At 46.4% G+C, this 20728-nt stretch overlaps 1 protein-coding gene across 4 annotated transcripts in view; it reads right to left on the bottom strand.

Moving 5' to 3' along the window:
• Positions 1 to 20728, bottom strand: part of DOCK2 (dedicator of cytokinesis 2) — a 406900-nt gene that overhangs the window by 19284 nt on the left and 366888 nt on the right. For all 4 annotated transcript variants that reach the window (XM_026510947.4, XM_057312309.1, XM_057312311.1 and 1 more), the window contains 9 exons: positions 20013 to 20053; positions 16672 to 16762; positions 15802 to 15921; positions 11835 to 11924; positions 9780 to 9884; positions 7586 to 7727; positions 2888 to 2969; positions 1585 to 1669; positions 696 to 782 (listed from right to left, as the gene is read on the bottom strand). In XM_026510947.4, the coding sequence (XP_026366732.1) occupies positions 696 to 782; positions 1585 to 1669; positions 2888 to 2969; positions 7586 to 7727; positions 9780 to 9884; positions 11835 to 11924; positions 15802 to 15921; positions 16672 to 16762; positions 20013 to 20053 (843 nt within the window). The remainder of the gene's footprint in view (positions 1 to 695; positions 783 to 1584; positions 1670 to 2887; positions 2970 to 7585; positions 7728 to 9779; positions 9885 to 11834; positions 11925 to 15801; positions 15922 to 16671; positions 16763 to 20012; positions 20054 to 20728) is intronic.

Genomic DNA, 20728 nt, shown 5'->3' with positions numbered 1-20728 from the left:
ATTTCAACTTTACAGAATGTCTTCCCTGCTAGATTGTAAGCTCTACTGAAAAATCTCTAGGTGCTTGACATGGGTTGGGTACTCATTAAATATTTATTAAATAAATAAATGAATGACACCCTGAGTATGTCCCCATGTTTCAAGTTTCTTCACGACCACCCTGGCCTTTCCTTTGCATCCTGGGAGCTGCAAGATCCTTGACTGCTTAAGGACGTGGAGACCCTGAAGTATGTTGAGAAGCAAAAGACAGGCTATCTCCCCAAGGGGAGTTCAAACAATTGCAGCCTAGCCAGAGCTTTGCCTCTGTGTGGTTTCCTCTCTCTTAGTCTCGTTTATCCAACTATAAAATGGGTTCACAGTGGGACTCTGCGGAGCAGTCCCAAGGTGCTGCTGAGATAGGAAGAGATGGAGGTAGGATTGAGGGCATGGTGTTCTAGGCCCTCTGCCTCCCCGCTGCACCCAACCACAGAAGCTCCCATTCATCAGCTTTATTATAAGATTCTGTGTAGGTTTCATTTGCCAGGGGGAAACATTTGTCTGATGCTTAAAAGAAAGATCTGAAAGCAGGTGATCTGGACAGTACCACAGGTCCCTTCCTGCATTGGAATTCTGGGCTTTGAACAAATGCTTGTCGACTTCTTATAGTTTAAAGGGGCTCCTGAGACTGGCTACACCCTGAAGGCCTGGAGACTCACCTGGGACATCTGAACCACCTCAAACCAGCGCAGGATCCCTGGAAGCTTGTATGCAGTTATGAAGGAGGTTCTCTCGATCCACATCGACTGTCCCATAAGCAGGGGGTGGCAAGGGCAGGAAAGCAACACACTTCATGAAAACTGGCCATCAGAGAAATTTGGCAAGAACCCAGCCAGGCCCCCAAACCTCTCATCTACCCAGAGTCCAGATAAATGTTGCAAGACTCAGAAACACACTCCCGCCTTACCCTTAAGAATTCTTTCCCAATGTTTTCCCTGAATTTAGGCCTGGTAAATTTTAATCTGAATCTCTGGATCATTAGAATTTTAAAGCAATATTGAATGCAACTACCTGCATTTTCTGGGGGTAGGGTTCACAGTGTTACATTCTTAAAGGGCCAGTGACTCCCAAAATATGAAGAATCACAGTCTAACGCGAAGAGCTAAGAGAAATTTAGAGCCGCCTCCTCACGCCAGCCTTGGAAACAGCAGACAGAATTCCCTAGCTGGGAAGCACACAGGGGATACTGAGGACTGAAATAGCTGTGGCTTCTTATTACTATTTCCTAGAAGGTTTGACTTCATCAACAGCCCTGCTTAGCCTGAGGGTTCCTACCTTCTGGAAATGCCTGAATGCCCTGTGGTTGAAAAGTGCATCTCACCTAAGGCCTGGACTCTAGCTCGAAAGTGGAGAGGCTCAAGAAACAAAAACAAACCCAATAGAAAAGACTGGAGAATAGGTGTCATCATATCGATAGATGTTAGTTTTACCTCTTTCTGCTTCGGATCAAATGCCCTCCCATTCTGACATTGACAGGTACCTGCTCTGGGTGGTAAAGGTGGCCCGGGGGAATGGTCAAGGCCGCTGAAGGGGAGGGGAGATACTCACGGCAAACTCATTCTCAGGGTCCACGGTCCCTTTGCGCACAGGCCGGGAGTAGTGGAACTTTTGCACGTAGTTGGATTTATAAAAGCTGCAAGACAGGAAGAGGCAGAGGCCCTGGTAGCATGCCCGGCGGCCGACACGGAGCCCGAGCTGCCCTGGTGCTGTCCAGGGAGGCTCCTTAGAGTCAACTTCAGGTCTGGCGGTACCCTTGTTGTAGCATTTAAAGTCAGGTGCTCCTTGCAAAGTGATTTAGAAGCTAGACTAGCTAGACTAGTCTAAAGTCCTCTGAGAACATAGTACCCCTTAGAGTACCCAAGGAGTTGGAATTCTAGCATTAATGCACACCTGTGACCTCAACGGAGGCTCTAGATATGCCTAAGGTCCTAGCCTCATGTCCCAGGAGTATCTTCTAAGGATTTCCTTAGGTATCCCAAGCATCCCCCAGATCATGCTTCCTGAATCTCTAGGGAGCTTCTCACGCTGGGGCCAGCAGGGCATGGTGCTAGCTGCATCGTTGTTATTCCTTGCCCACAGTGCCTGACTGAAGGGGTGAGGGGAGGCTCAGACCCAAGCTGAGTTAGAGCTGCTCAACTTCCTGCACTGGTGTGCACTGCTGGGGCAGGCTGCCTCTCGCTGAGCGGACAGGCCCTTCTCACAAAGACCTCCTGTTTCCCACTGTCCTCCCAGAGGAGAGGCCTTTGACTAAGGCACTCCAGGTGCTATAGTGCGCACCCGGGTCTGACGAGGGTACACTGGGCAGCCCGGAAGGGTGCCCCACAGACCCCCTGCCTCGTGGCCTCATCACTGACCTTTCGATCTGGTTCTGAGTGGATGGAGACCCGCCTTCAGGCTGCTTCCTCTAATGCCCCTTTGTCATAGTCAGAACACAGCCTCTGTCAGTGCACAGCCTCAACAAATGCTCACAAGGTGTCCCTTTGGAAGAACGTGCTCAGGACGAGCACTGCCCCTGTGTCCCCACCCTGCCTGTTGCCTGCCCGGCCCACAGCCTGGCTAGGGAGCCCTTGGAACCACTCTGTCACCTCCAGTTCAGTGCACGTCATTGCTGCTTCCTGAGGATTTGCTGTTCCTCGTTCCTCCCATCTCAGGCTTCAGCCTTTTCAGGAGCAGAGCCCAGATGGCTAATGAGGGGCAGGTGATTCTTTTCCCAAGAGGCAAAGGGATAAAACGCTGGCTAACCCAGAGAAAGAACTGGAAGTCACCAGGGCCTGTCCTGCCACTAGCTCAGCTTGGAGGCCTCATGGGATTTTCTTCCCCATCCCCCCTTCCAATGAACTATGGGTCTTACTTTATTATCTGGTCAGGCACTGGCTTATTCTTGAACCTTGGGTGTTCATCCAAGACTGGCTGGACAGTGAAACACTGGATGTCTGGGATTCCTGCAGTCAAGGGCTCACAGTGTGTTGCTGGCTGTGGGACAGTTCCAAATATAGCAGGTCCCAGGTGAGACCTCCTGGGACAGCCCTTCTGAGGCCAAGTTTTATTGAATGACTGACCTCAGTTTGCTGGCCGCCAACGATGTCCTAATGACAAGTGAGTAGTCACCCTGGTCCTTAACGGAACTGCCTGCCACTTGCAACCTTATCCCAGGGCTCAGCCCCTGCTAACAGTTGGTTAGTAGTCCTTAATCATCATCATCATTTCTATATTAACAGTAACACCATCTAATGAATTTATAGTTCTCCATCAATCGCAGAGCCCATCTTCCCACGGTCTCCTTTCATCTCGCCAGTCCCACTGAGCAGTGTTATTAATGTAAGTCATCTCCCTCTCATGGACAGGACATCAAGGCGAAAGAAGCCAAATTGTTGACGGTCACACAGCTTGTGAGAACAGAACAGAGGTTTGTATTTGGGCCTGTTAGCCCCCCGCTCAGGGTTCTTCGCCTCCAGACTCCAGTGTGGCTCTTTGAATAGCATCATCACATCACCTGGAGGCTTGCCAGAGATGCTGAGTCCCAAGCCCTCCCTCAGACCTACTGAATCAGTGCGTGTAGTTCCTTAAAATCTTCAGGTGGTACCTACGCTTCCTCACGTTTGAGAAGTACTGCTTTGGAGCATGCAGGTAGATATCATTTTGCACTCCAACTTTGAAAGCTTGAAAGTAACTTCCCGTGGCAGGATTGTAAGGCCATGTCCAGGCTCAGTGGGAAAGAGTTCTATGATTGATTAGTGATGCCTGCCACCCGCACAGGTGAGGCGAGCTTTATCTGCCTATTCTAGACCTTTATTCATTTTAAGCTGATAGCATGGCAATCCAAATAAATAAAACCAGTCATCACTGGTCCTATTCCCTGGCTTCTGCTTCCCTTCTTCTGCCTTCCATGTCTCCTTTACTCATCTCTCTTCTTCAGGTATCCAAGTACTCTCATGCCTTCATTCTACCCAATGACCACAATAACTCCCGAAAACTCTCTTCTGAACTGGAAGTTTCTAAACTAAAGAATCACAAACTCCTCTTATTGGCATTCAAAGTTACTCTAATATGACCCCAACCCATGTCCCACCATTATCTCTGGCTACCCAAAAGATTCTTCTATGCCCTTTGCTTGAAATATTTTCTCACATCACCTGCTCTCCCTGTGAACCCTTGAGGCAAATGTCAAACACGACAGGCTCCGTGAGCATTCAATTTACCCTCAGACAGAGATCCTTTCTTTCCGTTGACTCTCCAGGGACTATTACCTCTCTAGCTCCCTGTCTTCATCTCCTCCCAAACCCTCCCCACCACACTGTGAGTTTTCTGATGGCAGAGGCTATGGAAATGGCTAAAATATAATTCAAAGTTTAATTTAATTGTTCTCCTCTGATAAACTCAGTCCATACTAATATGCTGGGGATTTAATTGTTTTACCGCTGGAGAATATTTCCACATTAAATGAGAGTCCCTTAGAGAGAGAGAGAGAGAGAGAGAGAGAGAGAGAACACAATGCCAAATCTCAGTGGAAGGATTTCTGTAATATTCGGGAAAACCATTTTCTTTCTCAAGCCATATAGCCAACAGCCTTCCCTGGGAGGGAAACCACTTTGGTTTCGCACTAATCCATTTACGTGTTATCCGTGGCTGCTCTTCCAGGACAGCAACAGAGTCAAAGAGTTATGACATAGAGACCACACAGCCCACAAAGACCAAAATAGTTCCTACCTGGTCCTTTACAGAGAAGTTTGCTAACCCTTGTTTTAGAGAAGGTTCTGGGTCATATTTACTGATCTTAGCAATTGGCCTTGGTCCAAGAGGAGAATCCAAACCTGTCCTGGGGAAGCTAGGGACGCCAGAGCCCTCAAATCACATCCAGGAGGATGCATGGCTAGACTGTCTCACCACATGTTGAATCTATGCATGGAACTGTGACCCCAAGTTCTGCACAGGGGGATGATGGGAGATAGGAGACACTCAGCTAAGAGACCTTTGCTTCAGATGTCTTCCCCCACTTGAGACTTAAATGAGAAGACATGAGATGTGTCACCCTTCCAAGTTGCTTGTCGGCTCCACTAGAAAAAGTAAGAAAGCAGAGCATTAAGAGCGCAGATTTTGGCAATAGGCAGACCTGAGTTCGAATTCTAGCTCTATCAGTTCCCAGGTCCTTGTGTAAGCTGCCTACATTTTTTGAGCCTTGGTTTTCTTATTTGTAAAATACAGAGAGTAATAATCCCCAACTCATAGGATTACTATAAGGATAATATGAAACAATGCATGAAAAATGCCTGTTGCATGCTGAACAGTTAATAAAGAACATTCTTTTCATTAATCTTGATGAAAGTGATGGCATTATAGAAAGAATACAGACTTTGAGACAGATCTTGGAGTTCAAATCTCACCTCCATCACTAACTAGGTTTGTGACCTTAGGAAAACTACTTTACCTCTCTGCCCTATACATTCTTTCCCTATGAAATAGGACAAAAATAATATCCATCTTATCGTGTTTTATGGAAGCTAAAGAAATAACGTTTATAAAGCACTCAATCTCATGCATGGCATGAAGAGGACATTTAGCAAATGTCAGCCCTTTTTCCTTTTCCACCTGATTCCTGGCACTGAATCAGGCCCACAAATGATGAGCTGGCTCCGTAACACATGCTCTCCCTCCGCCCCAAGCTGCAAGACCACAGAGCTAGTCAACACCAGGAGTCCACTTAAGAAGGGCCCTCGTGGGGCGCCTGGGTGGCGCAGTCATTGAGCGTCTGCCTTCGGCTCAGGGCGTGATCCCGGCGTTCTGGGATCGAGCCCCACATCAGGCTCCTCTGCTGGGAGCCTGCTTCTTCCTCTCTCACTCCCCCTGCTTGCGTTCCCTCTCTCGCTGGCTGTCTCTGTCAAATAAATAAATAAAATCTTAAAAAAAAAAAAAAAAAAAGAAGGGCCCTCGTACTAATCTCCTGTCTAGTCTGTAACCAAAATCACATTTGTAACCAGTCAGCCCCAGGACTAGGTACATTTCCTCTCGCAAATACCATGGTAGAGCAGGCATGAAGGGCAGGTGAGCATAATGAAAAGGTTACAGATGAATATTTATCACCCAAGGGAAAAATATTTGGATTAAGGTTTGGCAGATTTAGCAGACCAGCCATGCAACCTGTCAACCCCGTTTTAAAGGCTGCAACTTAATTTGTGCTACAGGGTGCAGTGTGGAGAGCCACGGTGGCTCAGCTGTCTGCCTGATCCTTGAGTTTGTATGCTTTCTGCCCCCCCAGGAGTCCTGCCTCCTGCCCGGTGTCAGCTCCTGGCCCTACAAACACCACCACCTACCCAACCTCACTGGCATCACCTCATGTTTCCTGTGCCCTTCTCTGCGGACTCCAGTGAGCTGGCTCCCTCCCTGTGTCCTTCCCTCCTTCTTGTCGCTATTTGTCTATCTCTCTTTGCTTTCTCTCATTTCCCTTGTCTTTCTATTAATCAACAAGGAGTTTCTCAGTGTCAGCTTTGTGCACTGGGGCAGGTGGTGGGGGTGGGGTTACTGCAGTGAACAAGGCAGTGCAGGCCTCTGGCCTCCCAGGGCTTACAGTCTAGCTTACGTGGACCTTTAAAAGGCACAAAAGATAACAGATTGAGATCAGTTCTCTAAAGAAAACAAATAAGGTTTGAGATATGAGGGTCATGAAGAGTTCAGAAAAGGCCACTTTAGATAAGTGACCAGGAGAGGCTCTTCCAGGATGGGACGCCAAGTTAGGATCTGATGGGTGAGAAAGGAGCTGGGGGAAGGGCATGACACGCAGAGGGAACAGAATATGCACAGGCCCAGAAGGAACCAGTTAGGTGTGTTTAGGCAACAGAAAGGAGGCCACTGTGGCCAGAGGGTCACGAGAGAGGGAAGGAATCGTGGGGAAGGAGGGCAATGACATTGGAGAGGCAGGCAGGGGTCAGATGGTGGACAGCCTACTGGCCTTGCCCAGGAGTTTTGATCTTATTGTAAGAGCAATGTGGCACTGTTTCAGTTCTTTGAACCTGCTATACTCCTTCCCACTCGAGGCCTGGGCACATGATGGTCCTTTTTTCTGCCTGGGCCATTCTCCCTGCCTCCCACTAACTTTGGCTGGTTGCTAACTTTAAACATTACCTTCCTCAAGGAAGCCTTCTCTGTCTTCCCAGTCACAGTGTCCTGCACGGCTTTCTCTTGGCATTAATCCCATTTTTATAAACACATTTAATGGTGCAATTGTTTGATGTCTCTTTTACTTGCTAGACCATAAGCTCCCTGAAGGTAGGGCCACTTTGTGAGTGTGATCTTCAGCACCTTGCACAATGATTGGCACCGAGTCAGGGCTCGATAGTATTCATTATGAGAGTGAATGAATAAGTGCATTGATCAATGAATGCAACGTTTAGGGTTTCCCGAGATGGATTCTTTGGATCCCATGCTGGACACTAAAATTGGCACCACTGCAATGATTCTGGCAGTAGCTCTAAGCTCTAAGGTGGGGCTCTGTGGGCTAACATCCCAGCAGAGCTATCTCTGCTTGGCCCCTGGTTGGGCCATTCTCCAAGGATACACTGGCCTGGGGCATTCTTCACGTCATCCCCAGGGGCAGAGGTTGTGTTCATCTTCTCTGCATTGGGGAACTGGCTCATCAGCTGCATCTGGAAATCTTCTCTCCGCTCATATTCCTTCCCTCGGTAGATGAATACTTTGTTCTGCAGAGAAATGACACCCAACAGAGATCTCAGGGTCCAGGCTTGGAGAAGGAGATACAAGGAAAGCTGGGAGGCTTGTGACATAAGCACAGAGCCATGGTGACCTTCTATAGATCTCCCTCCTTCCTGCTTCCCCACCCCAGCAAGGAGCTCAGCTCACCGACCAGCTGGGCACACCACTTCTTCAAAAAGATTGATTCTAAAAGGAGAGGGGATCATGGATGCTGGGAACTTCTTCAGACTGTCCTGTGTATAGCTTTCAGAATTGTTCCTCACTCGGATTTCAACGTATCATACCTGCACTTTCGCTCACATGACCACAAAAGGTCCCTCCTGCCTTTCATGGGCCATATGGGCTGGGTCTGTAGGATGGAAGGTCCCAGCATTCGGGTCCTTCATCAGGTGGCTCCTGGCTCTCGATCCATAGAATTACACTCTTTACACTTCTTTGGCTGTGTTAGCCTCCTCTAAATCAGTTGTTTTCAAACTGGGGGTGATTTTGCCTCCTAGGGGATACTGGCAATAACTGGAAGTATTTTTCATTGTCATAGCTTGGGGGAGGGAGAGCTACTGGAACCCAGTGGGTAGAGGCCCAGGAGGCTAAAAAGACCTTCAATGCAGAGGACAGCCCCCATAACGAAGAATAATCTGGTCTAAAATGTCACTAGAGCTGAGGTTGAGAAACCCTGTTCTAGATTATATCTGTACCATCTGTGCCACCTCTAATGGCCCAGAAGCCCATCAGTCCAAACCCACATCTGTCACCTCTGCATATGAATGCTTTCATATCTAGAGGATTGTCAGATGGGCCTAGGAGACTTCTAGGCATTCAGCTCCCCAGGCCTTGCCCTAGACCTGCTGAAATGAGACCTATGGGAGTAGGATCCAGAAACATGTATCTTTAACAAGCTCCCCAGGGGTTCTGATGAACAATCAGGTTTGGGAAGCCACCTCTCCTCACCTTCCCATTGAGGAAAGCCTTACTATCTACCTCTTCTGCAGGCTATGGTGCTCACTCCTGTGAGCCCACTCCGACCTCCCCAGACTGGTAACAGTGAGAGACTTACCTCCTCGGCTGGACCGTAAATCAAGTAAGGTCAGAGATCAGATTGGCTATTTCTTTTGTATCTCCCTGACCTCAGAACTGAACCATAGGCTCACGGGAAGGAGTCCTATGGGAAGGAAACCTATAACTGACCTAGTCCAACCCCGTACATGATCAGTGGGAAATCCACGAAAGCATTGGTTCAGAAAATATGCTCCGGAGACCCCTGAGTGTCTCTAGGACACTTTCAGGACCTCATAAGACCAAGAAACACTCTCCATAATAATGGTCAGGTGGCATTTGCCTTTTTCACTCTCATTCGCTCAGATGTACAGTAGAATTTTCCAGAGCCTGCATGACATGTATTATCACAACAGACTGAATGCAGAAGCAGGTATAAGAACCTAGCTATCCTCTCCTAATCTAAACAGGAAAGAGATTTGCAGAAATATGAAACAATCTCATTGTTTGCACACATTTTTATGGAAAAGTAAGGAAAAATGTACCCTATTTTTCATAAAGATGCAAGTTATATGAACACATGAGAAGTTAATTATTATTTTTAAATACATTGATAAATATTTTAAAATTTTCTTAGTTTTAATTTTGAATATGGGAGATGTAGACAGAGTCTCCAAATACAAAACTTCATGGAGGACCTCAATAATTTTTCAGAGAGAAAAGAGATTCCTGAGCCCAAAGCGTCTGAGAACAAGTGCTCTGCAGAGCCTGCTGGGTGACAGAGGTCCTCTGGCTCTCCTTGAATGCCCCACTCAAGGGACGGGGAGCTATTGCCTCACGGGGAAGCTCTGGTTGCTGCAGATCAGAGAACCATGGGGTGGCTGGGAGTGGTGATGATGGAGGGGACTGGGCGTGTGCTGGGGGAAAAGGCAGCACTCAGAGGGAGGAGCGCACAGAGTCTCAGTACAAGTGGATCCTCGAAGCACAAAGTGACAGCTGAGAGGCGCCAGGCCCCTGGCCTGGGTCTCCGTCACCAGCACACTCACCCGCAGAAAGGAGGGAAATCCCTGGCCGTAGTATCCAACGGCAAAGTAGTCTGGCTTGGGCCTGAGGATTTTCATGATGTTTTCATAGAATTTTGCCTGCTGAATCTGAAAGGAGAAAACTCATAGCTTTTAACAACATAGATGTGTATCGAAGGCGCATTCGGCTCGGAGAGACCACACTTGAGACATGATCATTATACCAAGATGCCCAGGACACATGTTTACGTATCCGTGGATATGTCCATAATCAACACAGCAATAGCTGTATTTGCCCTCTGCCAGGTTCCATGTTGATCACTCTTCCTGTACTAGCTTGCTTACTTGCATCATCCTCGTAACAACTCACAAGTATCACATCTCTGTTTTGCAGAGAAAGAAATGGTGTCTCATAGTGCAGCTAGAAAGTACGGAGCTGAATCCAGCCAGCTGTCCAGAGCCCCCCCCTCACCACACTGCTCCCCCTCCATGCACACCAGGCATGTGTTTATGAGGCTCTCTGGATGCATAAATATCTCTGGATATAGATGCCTTCCTGTGTATGTACACTTAACACATTTCATCATTTCTAAGAGGTGTGGTTTTCGTATTTTAACATCTCTGAAAACAGTTTGCGTCTTACTTTACATCTGATAGCATCTTACAGTTGCTATTAGCTAGACAGAAATCATGACAGGATACATAAAAAAAATACATCGCACCGATGGCATCTGAGATTTGATACAATATGGGAGATAAATGTGCAAGGACACAAGCCTGTGTAGCACAAGCCTCGAAGCAGGGATGTGCACGTACATCAGCAGGGGCATGAATCTGTACTGTGAGTGCATGTGTGTGCATACATGCATGCCGTGTGTGCACGTGTACGTGTGTACCATGTGCACGCGTATGTGCATATATGTGTACCATGGGTGCATGTGAGCACACGCATGTGTACTGTGTGCGTGCATGTGTGCCATGTGTACATGTGCATACATGTGTAAGTGTGCCTATGCACGTGTACGTGTGTGTGCATGTGTGCATGCATGTGTGCAGGTGTGTGCATGTGTGTGCATGCATGTGTACTGTGCGTGCATAAATGTACGGTATATGTGTGTGCATGTGTATTCTGTGTATGTACATGTGTATACAAATGTGTACTGGATGTAAGTGTGCTTGTGTGTGCATACATGTGCACTCCGTGTGTGCGTGTGTTCAAGCACGTGAATGCACATGTTTAGAAGGCGTGTGTGTCTCCATGTCTCTAAACATCCATGTGGATGTTTGTGCGGGCTTGATGTCAGTGTCTCTTGGTGTGACTACACGTGTGCGTTTGCATCATATCTTACACGCGGTGCAAACAGCTAACTGCTCAGCTGGTTTTAACAAGAACACTGTACTCGGTACCCATGCCCCCCCAAAGAAGCAATAAATCATCTCTCCACATTCTGACTCTCATTTTAGAGTTTTCTGGACACAGCTGGACTGGTCTGTCAACATAGGCTAAGATGGGGTGCCGGGGTCCTAGTTCTGAGGTGGCCAGGAAATAGGTGGGAGGTGTACGAGTGGCAGGAGCAGCCCAAGTGTGCTGCATTTCACCTCCCCACCAAGCCCTGGCATCTGCAGTGTGAGCAGGCTAGGCCGGCTTCCCCCACTTTCCACCTACCCCCACCAAATCACCAGCACCAAGGAGCTAATGGGGAATGGCCAGATGGGGAGCATTTAAATGTGATTTATCTGTTAATCAGAAAGCACAAATTTGCGTTTTTATTTAATTGGCTTGGTGATTTGTGGGACTTTTACTGCAAATGTAGCACAGTGTTTATTGGGTATGCAACAGCAGCAGCAGCCCCAGTGCCAAGCAGGTACTTACCACTCCATCCGGGAAACTGTCGCTGATGAGTTTTCCCAGAATACCTCCCTCTGGATATATTCCCAACTGGAAGGAAGGCTTTCAGCAGCCTTCCTCAACTCAGGCCCTACTTCCAGGCCTTTTCTTTTGTCTTGACCCCACCTGGCCTCCCACTTCCTCTTCCCCACCTCTCAGGGGAGCCCGAGACCCTGGGCACCCAGCCTTACCAGGTTCTGGCTCAGGAGCTCATAGTCGAAGATCTCCATCTCGTACTGTTCTGCCAGCTCCTTGCACAGACTGATGGCTTCTTCCCACATCTGTAAGAAGGTCATGGACACAAAGGTTAGGAGGCACCTCCAGGCTTGTAGAACCCTTACTGAGGAAGAGACTTGAGGCAGCTTGCCTCCTGGGACTGCACTGTAAGCCTCACTCAGACCCAGGCCTGGCCCCACGCACAGGGAGCCAGGTACTTCCCAGGGAGCATGACCCTTCCTCTGCCCCTCACTCTAGTTTTGTGACAAATAATGGAGCAGCCAGAGATGAAGCTAAATACTTTATTCGCATGCTCTCTGGGTCTTCACAACTGCTCTGGGAGGTGACTGGTAACATTTGCAGTTCCCAGGTGAGAAATGGAGGTCCAGACAGGCAGAAACACTGTCTCAGGTCACATGTCCAACCAAAAGCTGGGCTAGAACGCACACCTGGGTGTGACCCGAGGTTTGTCAACTATGGACCTATGTTGTACAGCAGGTCTCTAGAACTTACTCATTTTGCATAACTGAAATTTTATACCTGTCACTTCTTAATGGGGTTATTTGGAGTGTATGAGTGGGCAGGGGGCTGCATAGAGGTGGAGAGGGAATTGGTACTAGAGTATAAAAAGAGTGATCAGGGGCTCCTGGGTGGCACAGTTGTTAAGCGTCTGCCTTCGGCTCAGGGCGTGATCCCAGGGTCCTGGGATTGAGCCCCGCGTTGGGCTCTCTGCTCTGCTGGGAGCCTGCTTCTTCCTCTCCCACTCCCCCTGCTTGTATTCCCTCTCTCACTGGCTGTCTCTCTGTCAAATAAATAAATAAAATCTTAAAAAGAAGAAGAAGAAGAAGAAGAAGAAGAAGAAGAAGAAGAAGAAGGAGAAGAAGAAGGAGAAGAAGAAGAAGAAGAAGAAAGAGTGATTAGAACTTTCTGTAAGGGGCACCTGGATGGCTCACTGGTTAAGCGTCTGACTATTGATTTCAGCTCAGGTCGTGATCTCAGGGTCATCAGATCGAGTCCCATGTTGGGTTCCACACTGGACATGAAGCTTGCTTAAAATTCTCTCTTCCTCTCCCTCTGCCCCCGAATCCCTTTCTCAAAAAAAAAAAAAACAAAAAAACAAACAAACAAAAAAAACCAAACTTTTTGTAAATAGGTCTTTTCCATTTGAAAAAAAAAATTCTGTAAAAACAAACCGTGGATATAGGGGATTTTCCTTTTCCTCTGCTCTGTCTTAGGCTGAATCCAGTAGATCATCCCTCCATCTTAGACTGAAGGAGGTCGGGAGCCTCTGCAGAGAGGCGGGGGAGATGCAGAGTGGGCTGGAAACCTGGCAATCTCAAGGGACACCCATCACATTTCATATTCAGTTTTAAATGGAAAATGCATCTAAATGGAGAAGCTAGGGGAGGTGGGGAAGGAGAAAGGGGAGGTTGCCAAAACGTAGTGTGCTTTGTAGCAAAAATGCTCTCTCTGCATCCAAGCATAAAAATAAATAAAAGCAAGCGCCGAGTGGAGGAGCCACGGCTGTAAACCCGTGGACAACTTAGTGAGCAGCATAAAAATGCTTTATGTGCCAGGAGGAACCAACTCCACAGGCCAGACTGGCGGGGGCTTTCCTTCTCGTCAGCCTGACAAGAAGATGGTGGTAATGTCCCTGGGCTGGGTCAGGGGTCTCTTTGGCTCATGTGTAGGTATTTGCCAACTTCCTACCATAACATGCCAGAAAGGCTCTCCCCATGTGTTACGAGACCACTAAGGGGCCAGAGAGGGAGTCAGATACTTTGGGAGTTCCTCCTGAGTCTGACCTCTGACAGTCACTGCTCCTCAGTATATAACTGAGGAATCTCATATATTACCTATGGAGCACCTGCTGGTTTCTCGGCATGGTATGGTATACAGTGATGGAACAGACATCAATATGGGGAAGACACAGTCTCTTCCATGAAACGTAAGTGGGTAAAGCATACACATAATTAGATGTGAGAGTTGGGTTTTGAGGGATGTAGAGGAGTCCACCAAGTATGACAGGTGGACTTATAGAGTAGAAAGCCATTGTGTGTGTCTGGAGCAGTAAATCTCCATGAGGGGAGGTGTGGGGAAAGGAAGGTAAAGGGATGCTAAAGAGTTTGGGCTTCATTCTAGAAGCTTCCACAGCAGTGGCTAGCAGAGTGAGCTATACCCATCTGTTCTCTCCTCTCTGCTCCCAAAGTACCTTGGCACTACCTTTCCCTCCCTCATCCTCCGTTATTGTACAACATCAAAGGGTGGTATGCAAAAAAGATTATGATCGGCATGTCTGTTTTGCCAACTAGATGATAAGCAGGTGGAGATGAGGGATGACGTCTTTTTCCTCTCTACTCAGCGCAGGGCAAGTTGAACTGGATACTTTGCAGAGGACAAAGCTCCACATGTACTTTTGGGGCTTTCACAGTGGGATGGACTGAATCAGCTATAAACAAATAGTAATCTCGACTTGATGCCAACAGGGCAGAAGGTTCCAGCAGTGGCAGACTCTCTGCCCTCAAGAGGCTTATAATTGTAAATTATAAAAACAGTGTTCTCCAACTGCTCAACTCCTGGGAATTTATAAGCCCTTCTATAGACATTACCTCATTTTGTCTTTCCAGGGAAGGTGGGGAGATCAGGCTAAGACAGATACAATGAACTGCAGTGACAGAACAGACCAAAATTAAGTCCATTAAATTATGTCCTGATAAGCTGTAAGAGACCTTGTAATTCAGAGGAGAGACAGGGCTGGCGGTAAACTGGAGGACTCAAGAAAGGTTTGATGGAGGAAGTGGCCAGTTCACTGGGGCCTTGAAGGCAGAGTGGGGTAAGGATGAGAGCTAAAATTTAAGAAGATAGGACGATGTACCAGGTCCTATGATAGTTGTTTGACATGCACTCTCTCTCCTAATTTTCACAATACCACTAGGAAGTACGTATTATTAGTATCACTATCTTGGGTGGGAACTGGAGTCTCTAAGAGGTCAAGGGAACTGTAGGTAGTAGAGGAGCAAGGTTTGAAACTGGGCCGACTCCGGAGACTGAGCAGTTAGTGCACATGCCACATCTCCTATAGGATGAACGGGTGCATTTGGGTTGGTGCTTCCTGAAGCTTCACTGGAGACTGGAAGATGGGTAGCACTCGGTCTGCCTAATCTCCTGACCAAACCCAACCAAACACTTCGTCCTTAACTGTTTGAAGATCAATGATGGCATCATAGTGTCATTCAGTCATGCAATTCATTCACTTATTCAACATATATTTATTTGGCCCTGTATGTCAGGCTCTGTGCTAACCACTGGGCATTCAGCAGTGGACAAGACAAGTCTCTGTGTTCATGGCATTCTAAAATGCTGTTTTATTGAAGTTAGTCCCAGAAGGTGTCCTCGAGGACATGATGTTTGAGCAAAGCTCTGAGCTGTGAGAAGGAGCCTGCCATGGAAAGCTACGGAGGGAAAAATGTTCTATGGTGGGAAAAGCAAGTGCAAAGACCCTGGTGTGGAAAGTAGCTTGGCATACAACATGGGGGAGCTGGCAGGGATGAAATGAGAGAACAGCTCATGTGGGCCCTCACAGGTCATGAGCAGGATTGTGTAATCATTCTAATGGAATGGGGGAACCCATGGAGATGACTTTAAGCAGGAGAATGGTGGGATCCAATATTATTTTTGTGATCCCCATTTCCTGAATGAAGGATGATCTGTTGGAGGCAACAGAGGAAGCAGGAAGATTGCTTGGACCCCGCTGAGCATCCAAGTGAACGATGATGAGGCCTGAATCGAGGTGGTGAGAAGGTGGAGCCAAGTGATCAGACTTAGAATTGGGAGGGACAGCTGACCAGACATGTAGACAGATGCGGTGCAGAGTATAGGAAGGAATCACCCTTCCCCATAGCTAAGGTCCCCACAGAGAGAAGAAGGACAGGGACAAATTACCTTTCCTTTGTCAAAGTAGCCTATGATGATCTCATAGAGCGTCTCCTTCAGCTGTCGGTGAGTCTGGGGGTGCTGCTGGCCTGTCTGCATGACCTGCGATGCGCACTGCTCATCTGACCACTGAGGAGAAAAGACTCATGAAGTCACCCGGGGTTGAGAGGCAGCCAAAGGCAGGTGTCTTCCTCACTAACGAGAAGCAAGAGGAAGCCCTGCAAACACCTCTGCCCGCTTGCCCGCCACCCCGGGTATGAGTGGTCAGTCAGAGAAATGCTGGGCTGCAGTATCCTTTTGGGAAGTGCCTCCTGATTTTTGCCAAGTGGTGCTTCTTTGACTCTCTCTTGGCTCATGTGTATGGCTGGTAGGGATTTTCTCTGAACCCCTGTAAGACATGGCCCCAGGTTTTCAAAAGCGAAAGGAAATCCTTTAGATGTGGTCCAGTTACAATACTGTTTTCAAGAGAAGGAAAACTGCTCACTGGGCATGATAATAATTTATAGTTGATGTTTGGATGTTATATAAAACATAAAACATATCTCGGGGGGTTATCGTTGTTGCTAAATATGAAAGTCACTTGAAACCTTATGTGACCAGGCAAAGAAGTGCAGAAAAGTAACTGGCCAGGTCAAGAGTTTGGGGACACAGCAAAACAAAATTTATTGGCTAATTCTTTTGCCTTGCCTTGTCTTGCCTTGCCTTTCCTTTCTTTTCCTTTTCTCTTCCTTTCCTGTTTTTCTCTTTCTCCCTCACTTTCTACCTCTCTTTCTCTCTTTCTTTCCTTTCTCTCTTTCTCTTTTTCTTTCTTAACTTCAATTTGCTATGAGCGCCCCATAGAGATCCTAGCACAAATCACTTTCACTGGAAGGGCAGTACCTTGAGAAGCCAGGTGTGGAGAAGGAGTGTGTAGGCAGCCTCTGTGTAATTGTCACAGTCCAAGTGAAGATCACGGAGTTTGTACAGGTACCTATGCAGAGAAATATGCTAGGTTACCAGGTTCAGTGATAAGGAGGTAGGAGGGAGGGCCAGGTGGGAGTCACATAGAACAACTAGGCACCACTTAGGATCACAAAGGAGTCCTCGTCTCCAATAATTAGCTTCCCCTACATGGGTGATGACAGCAGCCCTTAGTGTTAGTGGGATATTTTGTGTGTGACACGTAACAAGCTAAGTATTTTGAAAGCCTTAGATCATTTAATCCTCATGGCAACTCTGGGAGATGGGTTTATTGAGAATTCTCACTTCCAGATAAGAAAACTATGGCCTGGAGAATTTAAGTATCATCCCAGCCAGTATGACACTTGATACTGAAGAGTCTGGCCAATGCAATATGACAAGTAAGGGAAATTAAGGAAGAGGAAATGAATATTTCATCAGAAGTCTAGTGCTAATAATTGGCAGAGCTGGAACGTGATCCAGGCTAATTGTCTCCTGAGCCTGTGCTCTGAACATTGTACCATTCCAGGAGAATGAACAAGCCACAGCACTATAAAGGACAGCTCTTACCCTCTCTTCAGTGTTCTCTTGGTATAAAAGAAGTGCATTTTCTGGTAAAGGAAGTGGATCAGGGCCTCAAGATTGAATATTCATGTAGAGACCCTGAGCTGTCAGTAGGGAGAATATATAATTCAACCATAACCACATTCCCACTTTCTCTCCCTTTGCAATGTGAAGTTCCAGTACTGAACCCTGGGATGACTTTACATTGTAAAAATACAGTTGTGATCTACGTTGTGAAGGAGAGTTCCGTGGTACTATGAGAACAGGATTCATTTAGGTGGGGAGAGGAGGGACTTCTAGAAAAGTTTCCATTGCACGGCAGTTAGGCTAGGATCTAAAAGTAAGGGGATGAATGAGGAATGAGCCTTCCAGGTAGAAAGATTTGCTCTTTCATTCATCCAACAAATGGGTACTTTATGTATTATATCAATTCATCCTCCCAATCATCCTTTTATAGATAAGACTACTGAGATTTATGTTAAAGTAGTCAGAGCAACAAATAGGTAGAACTGGGTTTCAACATCAGCAATTTCTGCCTCCATAGTCATGACTATCCACTCTTGTCCTTCACTTTTCTTCTCATCATTCAGAGTTATCAGCGAAATTACACGTGGCTTGCATGCGGGGAGTGTTGAGCTTGTGTCCTGCCTTCAGAGGTCTCTAAAGGTCTCTTTAGAGGTTTTCTATGTGCATGGCTGAGTCCTACCCTATATCCTCCTGCCCACCCTTGGTCCCTTAATCCCCAGATGGCTGGTTGCAAAAACCTTTAAGAGAGCAGCCAGAGGAACAGATTTCCAGCTACTTTCAGCTCCCTGGTCAACCAAGGCACCCTCTTCTCTCCTTTGCCAACTCAAGGATTTGGGGATCTACTGTAGAGCCCAAAGGAAAACACCCTGCTTGACCTGACCAGGGATTCAAGCTCAAACACCTACGCAGGCCAGATGGGCAGCTTGAGTGAGGTAGGCAGGGTGAAGTTCAACGGGGAACAGAGACGATGTCATGACCAGAGTACTCCAGTTTTGTCAGGACAGGAGGAGGGCCCCGTGTTGCCACACCTTCTGAGTTTTTTAGAAGGGGGAAATTTTTATTTTTATATAAAATCTCTAGATTTTCAAATTTTGGCAACCAATTTAAAAATGTTTTTAAATACTATGCCTGCCAAACAGAACAGGTTTCCAGACTATATCCTGTTACATTGTTTGGTTTAGGCAAATGCGGTTTTCCTAGATTACAACAGAACTCGAATCTCCAGAGCTTATGGAGATCTGGGGCTCGCCATCTGTGTTTCTAAAATGGGAAGGAGAGAAAAGAGGTTGGAGGGATGGATCCATGTGCTAGACACTTTACCTATAGCATCTCATTTAATCCTCAAAACAGAAGGTAGAATGGAAACATTCTGTAAGGGGAAACCTCAGCCCAGAGAGACTGAGTGATCTTAGCCAGGGTCACCGAGAAGACAAGGTGAAGACCCCAGGTCCTTTGGACTCCAAAGCTTTGCACCACTATAGTAAGTCCTGTCTAGCGATGTTATAAATACTATTTAAGCTTAGGCCAGCCTATGGAATGATCTTTTATCCAAATGATAGTTCCTATTCCTGGAATAATGCTAAACTAAGAACCTAAAAATATCTGCAATAATAGCAGAGTAGGTTTAGACTTGGAGTCCCTGGCCTTTGACAGAATGGATCAAAAGACTTGAAAACACTTGTTAATCTTCTGATCAATTTCTCTTTGTGGGCTCTTGTCTCATGAGGATATGTGCAAGATATATGTTGAACACATAAGACGTACGTCCAAGAATTTTGTCGTTGTGCTATTTACAATAGAAAAAAGTTGGAAACAATCTAAATGTTCAACAATATAGGATTGGCTATATAAATTATGGTATATTCTGGAAAAAGAATTTTATAGTTTCATTAAAAATGATGTTGAAATTCATCTGTTGACATGGAATTCTTGTCAAGCATAGAATAAATTATGAGCAATATGATCTAATTTTTGTAAAAAATATGCAGGCATAGAATTCTATCTATATATAAATATAAAAGGGTCTGAGAGTATGTATGGATTATGGGAGTTTATGTCATTTCTTTTGGTTTTGTCTATATTTTATGAGCTTTTTGTTGCTGTTGTTTTGGTAATAAGTATGCATTATTTTTGTAATGAGTAAAAATAACAATAAAAAAACTTTGTAGGAAAAAAAATATGAGATTCTGAGAAAAATTGGCAAGGGAGTTTTTTGCTCCAGGCTAATGTCCCCCCAAAAACCCCTTCATGATATATTCAAATAAATATCTTTTAAATGCCTACAAGGAAGCAGGTATCATGCGTCTTGGTATTTTTTTCCCTTTGAAACTGGGCTGGCCAATGGTCTAACTACATGCTTCATAAACCCTGGACTTGGGCCTCATGTGCCAGACTTCAACAAATGCAGATGCAATTCACAGCTCAATCCACAAGGTGGGTTAAGGAAAGCGTGGTCTGTGGACACAGCAAAGCAGCACGGCAGGTCACAGAAGTCCAGGTAGTATGGGGGGCACTTATAGGAGAATGAAAGGAGTTGAATCTGGAAAGATTGGTAAGAATCAGAACACAGAGGGATCCAGAGTTAAGAAGATAAGTTTAAATTCTATCCTGAAGGCAGTGGGGAGCCATGGATGGATACTGAGCGGGAGGATGACACAGCAGGTCTGGATTTTAGAAAACAAACATCTTACCTTATGTACATCTCTTCTCGATTGTTATCTTTGTAGAAATTCTAGGTAGTGAAGGAAAAACAGTGATGAGTGTTTTTCTTTGCAGAGCGGCAGGGGTAGAAGGTGTAGTGAAAGAGAAGCAAGGAAGATTGCTGTTTACTACCGGGGGCCCTGAGATGGGAGCACAAATTTTACTTTCTTGAATGCATCAAACACCCTTCTTAAGAGATTCTGCCTTGAAAGTCAAGTCCCTTGTCCTTAGACTGTAAAGGGACAGAAGGGGTACCTCAAACATCATATATTAGGGGTGAAGTTGAGCTATTTGCTGTATTGAAAGGGGGGCTGTCAGGATTGAGGCAGTCCACTTTGACAGAGTCTACAACAAAAGGCAGCCCAGCTTGACGCTGACAAGCTCAGACCTAGTATTCAGAGCTGGTTGGACTCACGGTAACAGCAGTAATCAGAGTAATAGGAATAGTAATGGATCCCAGGGAGAATAATGGATAATAACTCCTGTTGGTACAGCAGTATGAGGAGTTATGATGAGACTCCACAGGCAAAAACACTTAAACTTGGCAATAGCTAGGAAGCCTGACTCAAGCTTGGGAGTCATTTAGACTAGTAGTAGTCCTGGGCTCCACCACCAGAGATCCTAATCTCATGCATTTGTAAATGAGTCCTTAACTCCAAGCCAAGAGGTCGTGGTCTGACCCATGAGCCATACATTGAGAAGACCC

The sequence above is a fragment of the Ursus arctos genome, unplaced genomic scaffold (assembly GCF_023065955.2).
Source record: "Ursus arctos isolate Adak ecotype North America unplaced genomic scaffold, UrsArc2.0 scaffold_15, whole genome shotgun sequence".
Lineage (NCBI taxonomy): Eukaryota > Metazoa > Chordata > Mammalia > Carnivora > Ursidae > Ursus > Ursus arctos.
Note: the sequence above shows the minus strand (reverse complement) of the source record. Positions and strands in the feature narration are given on the sequence as shown.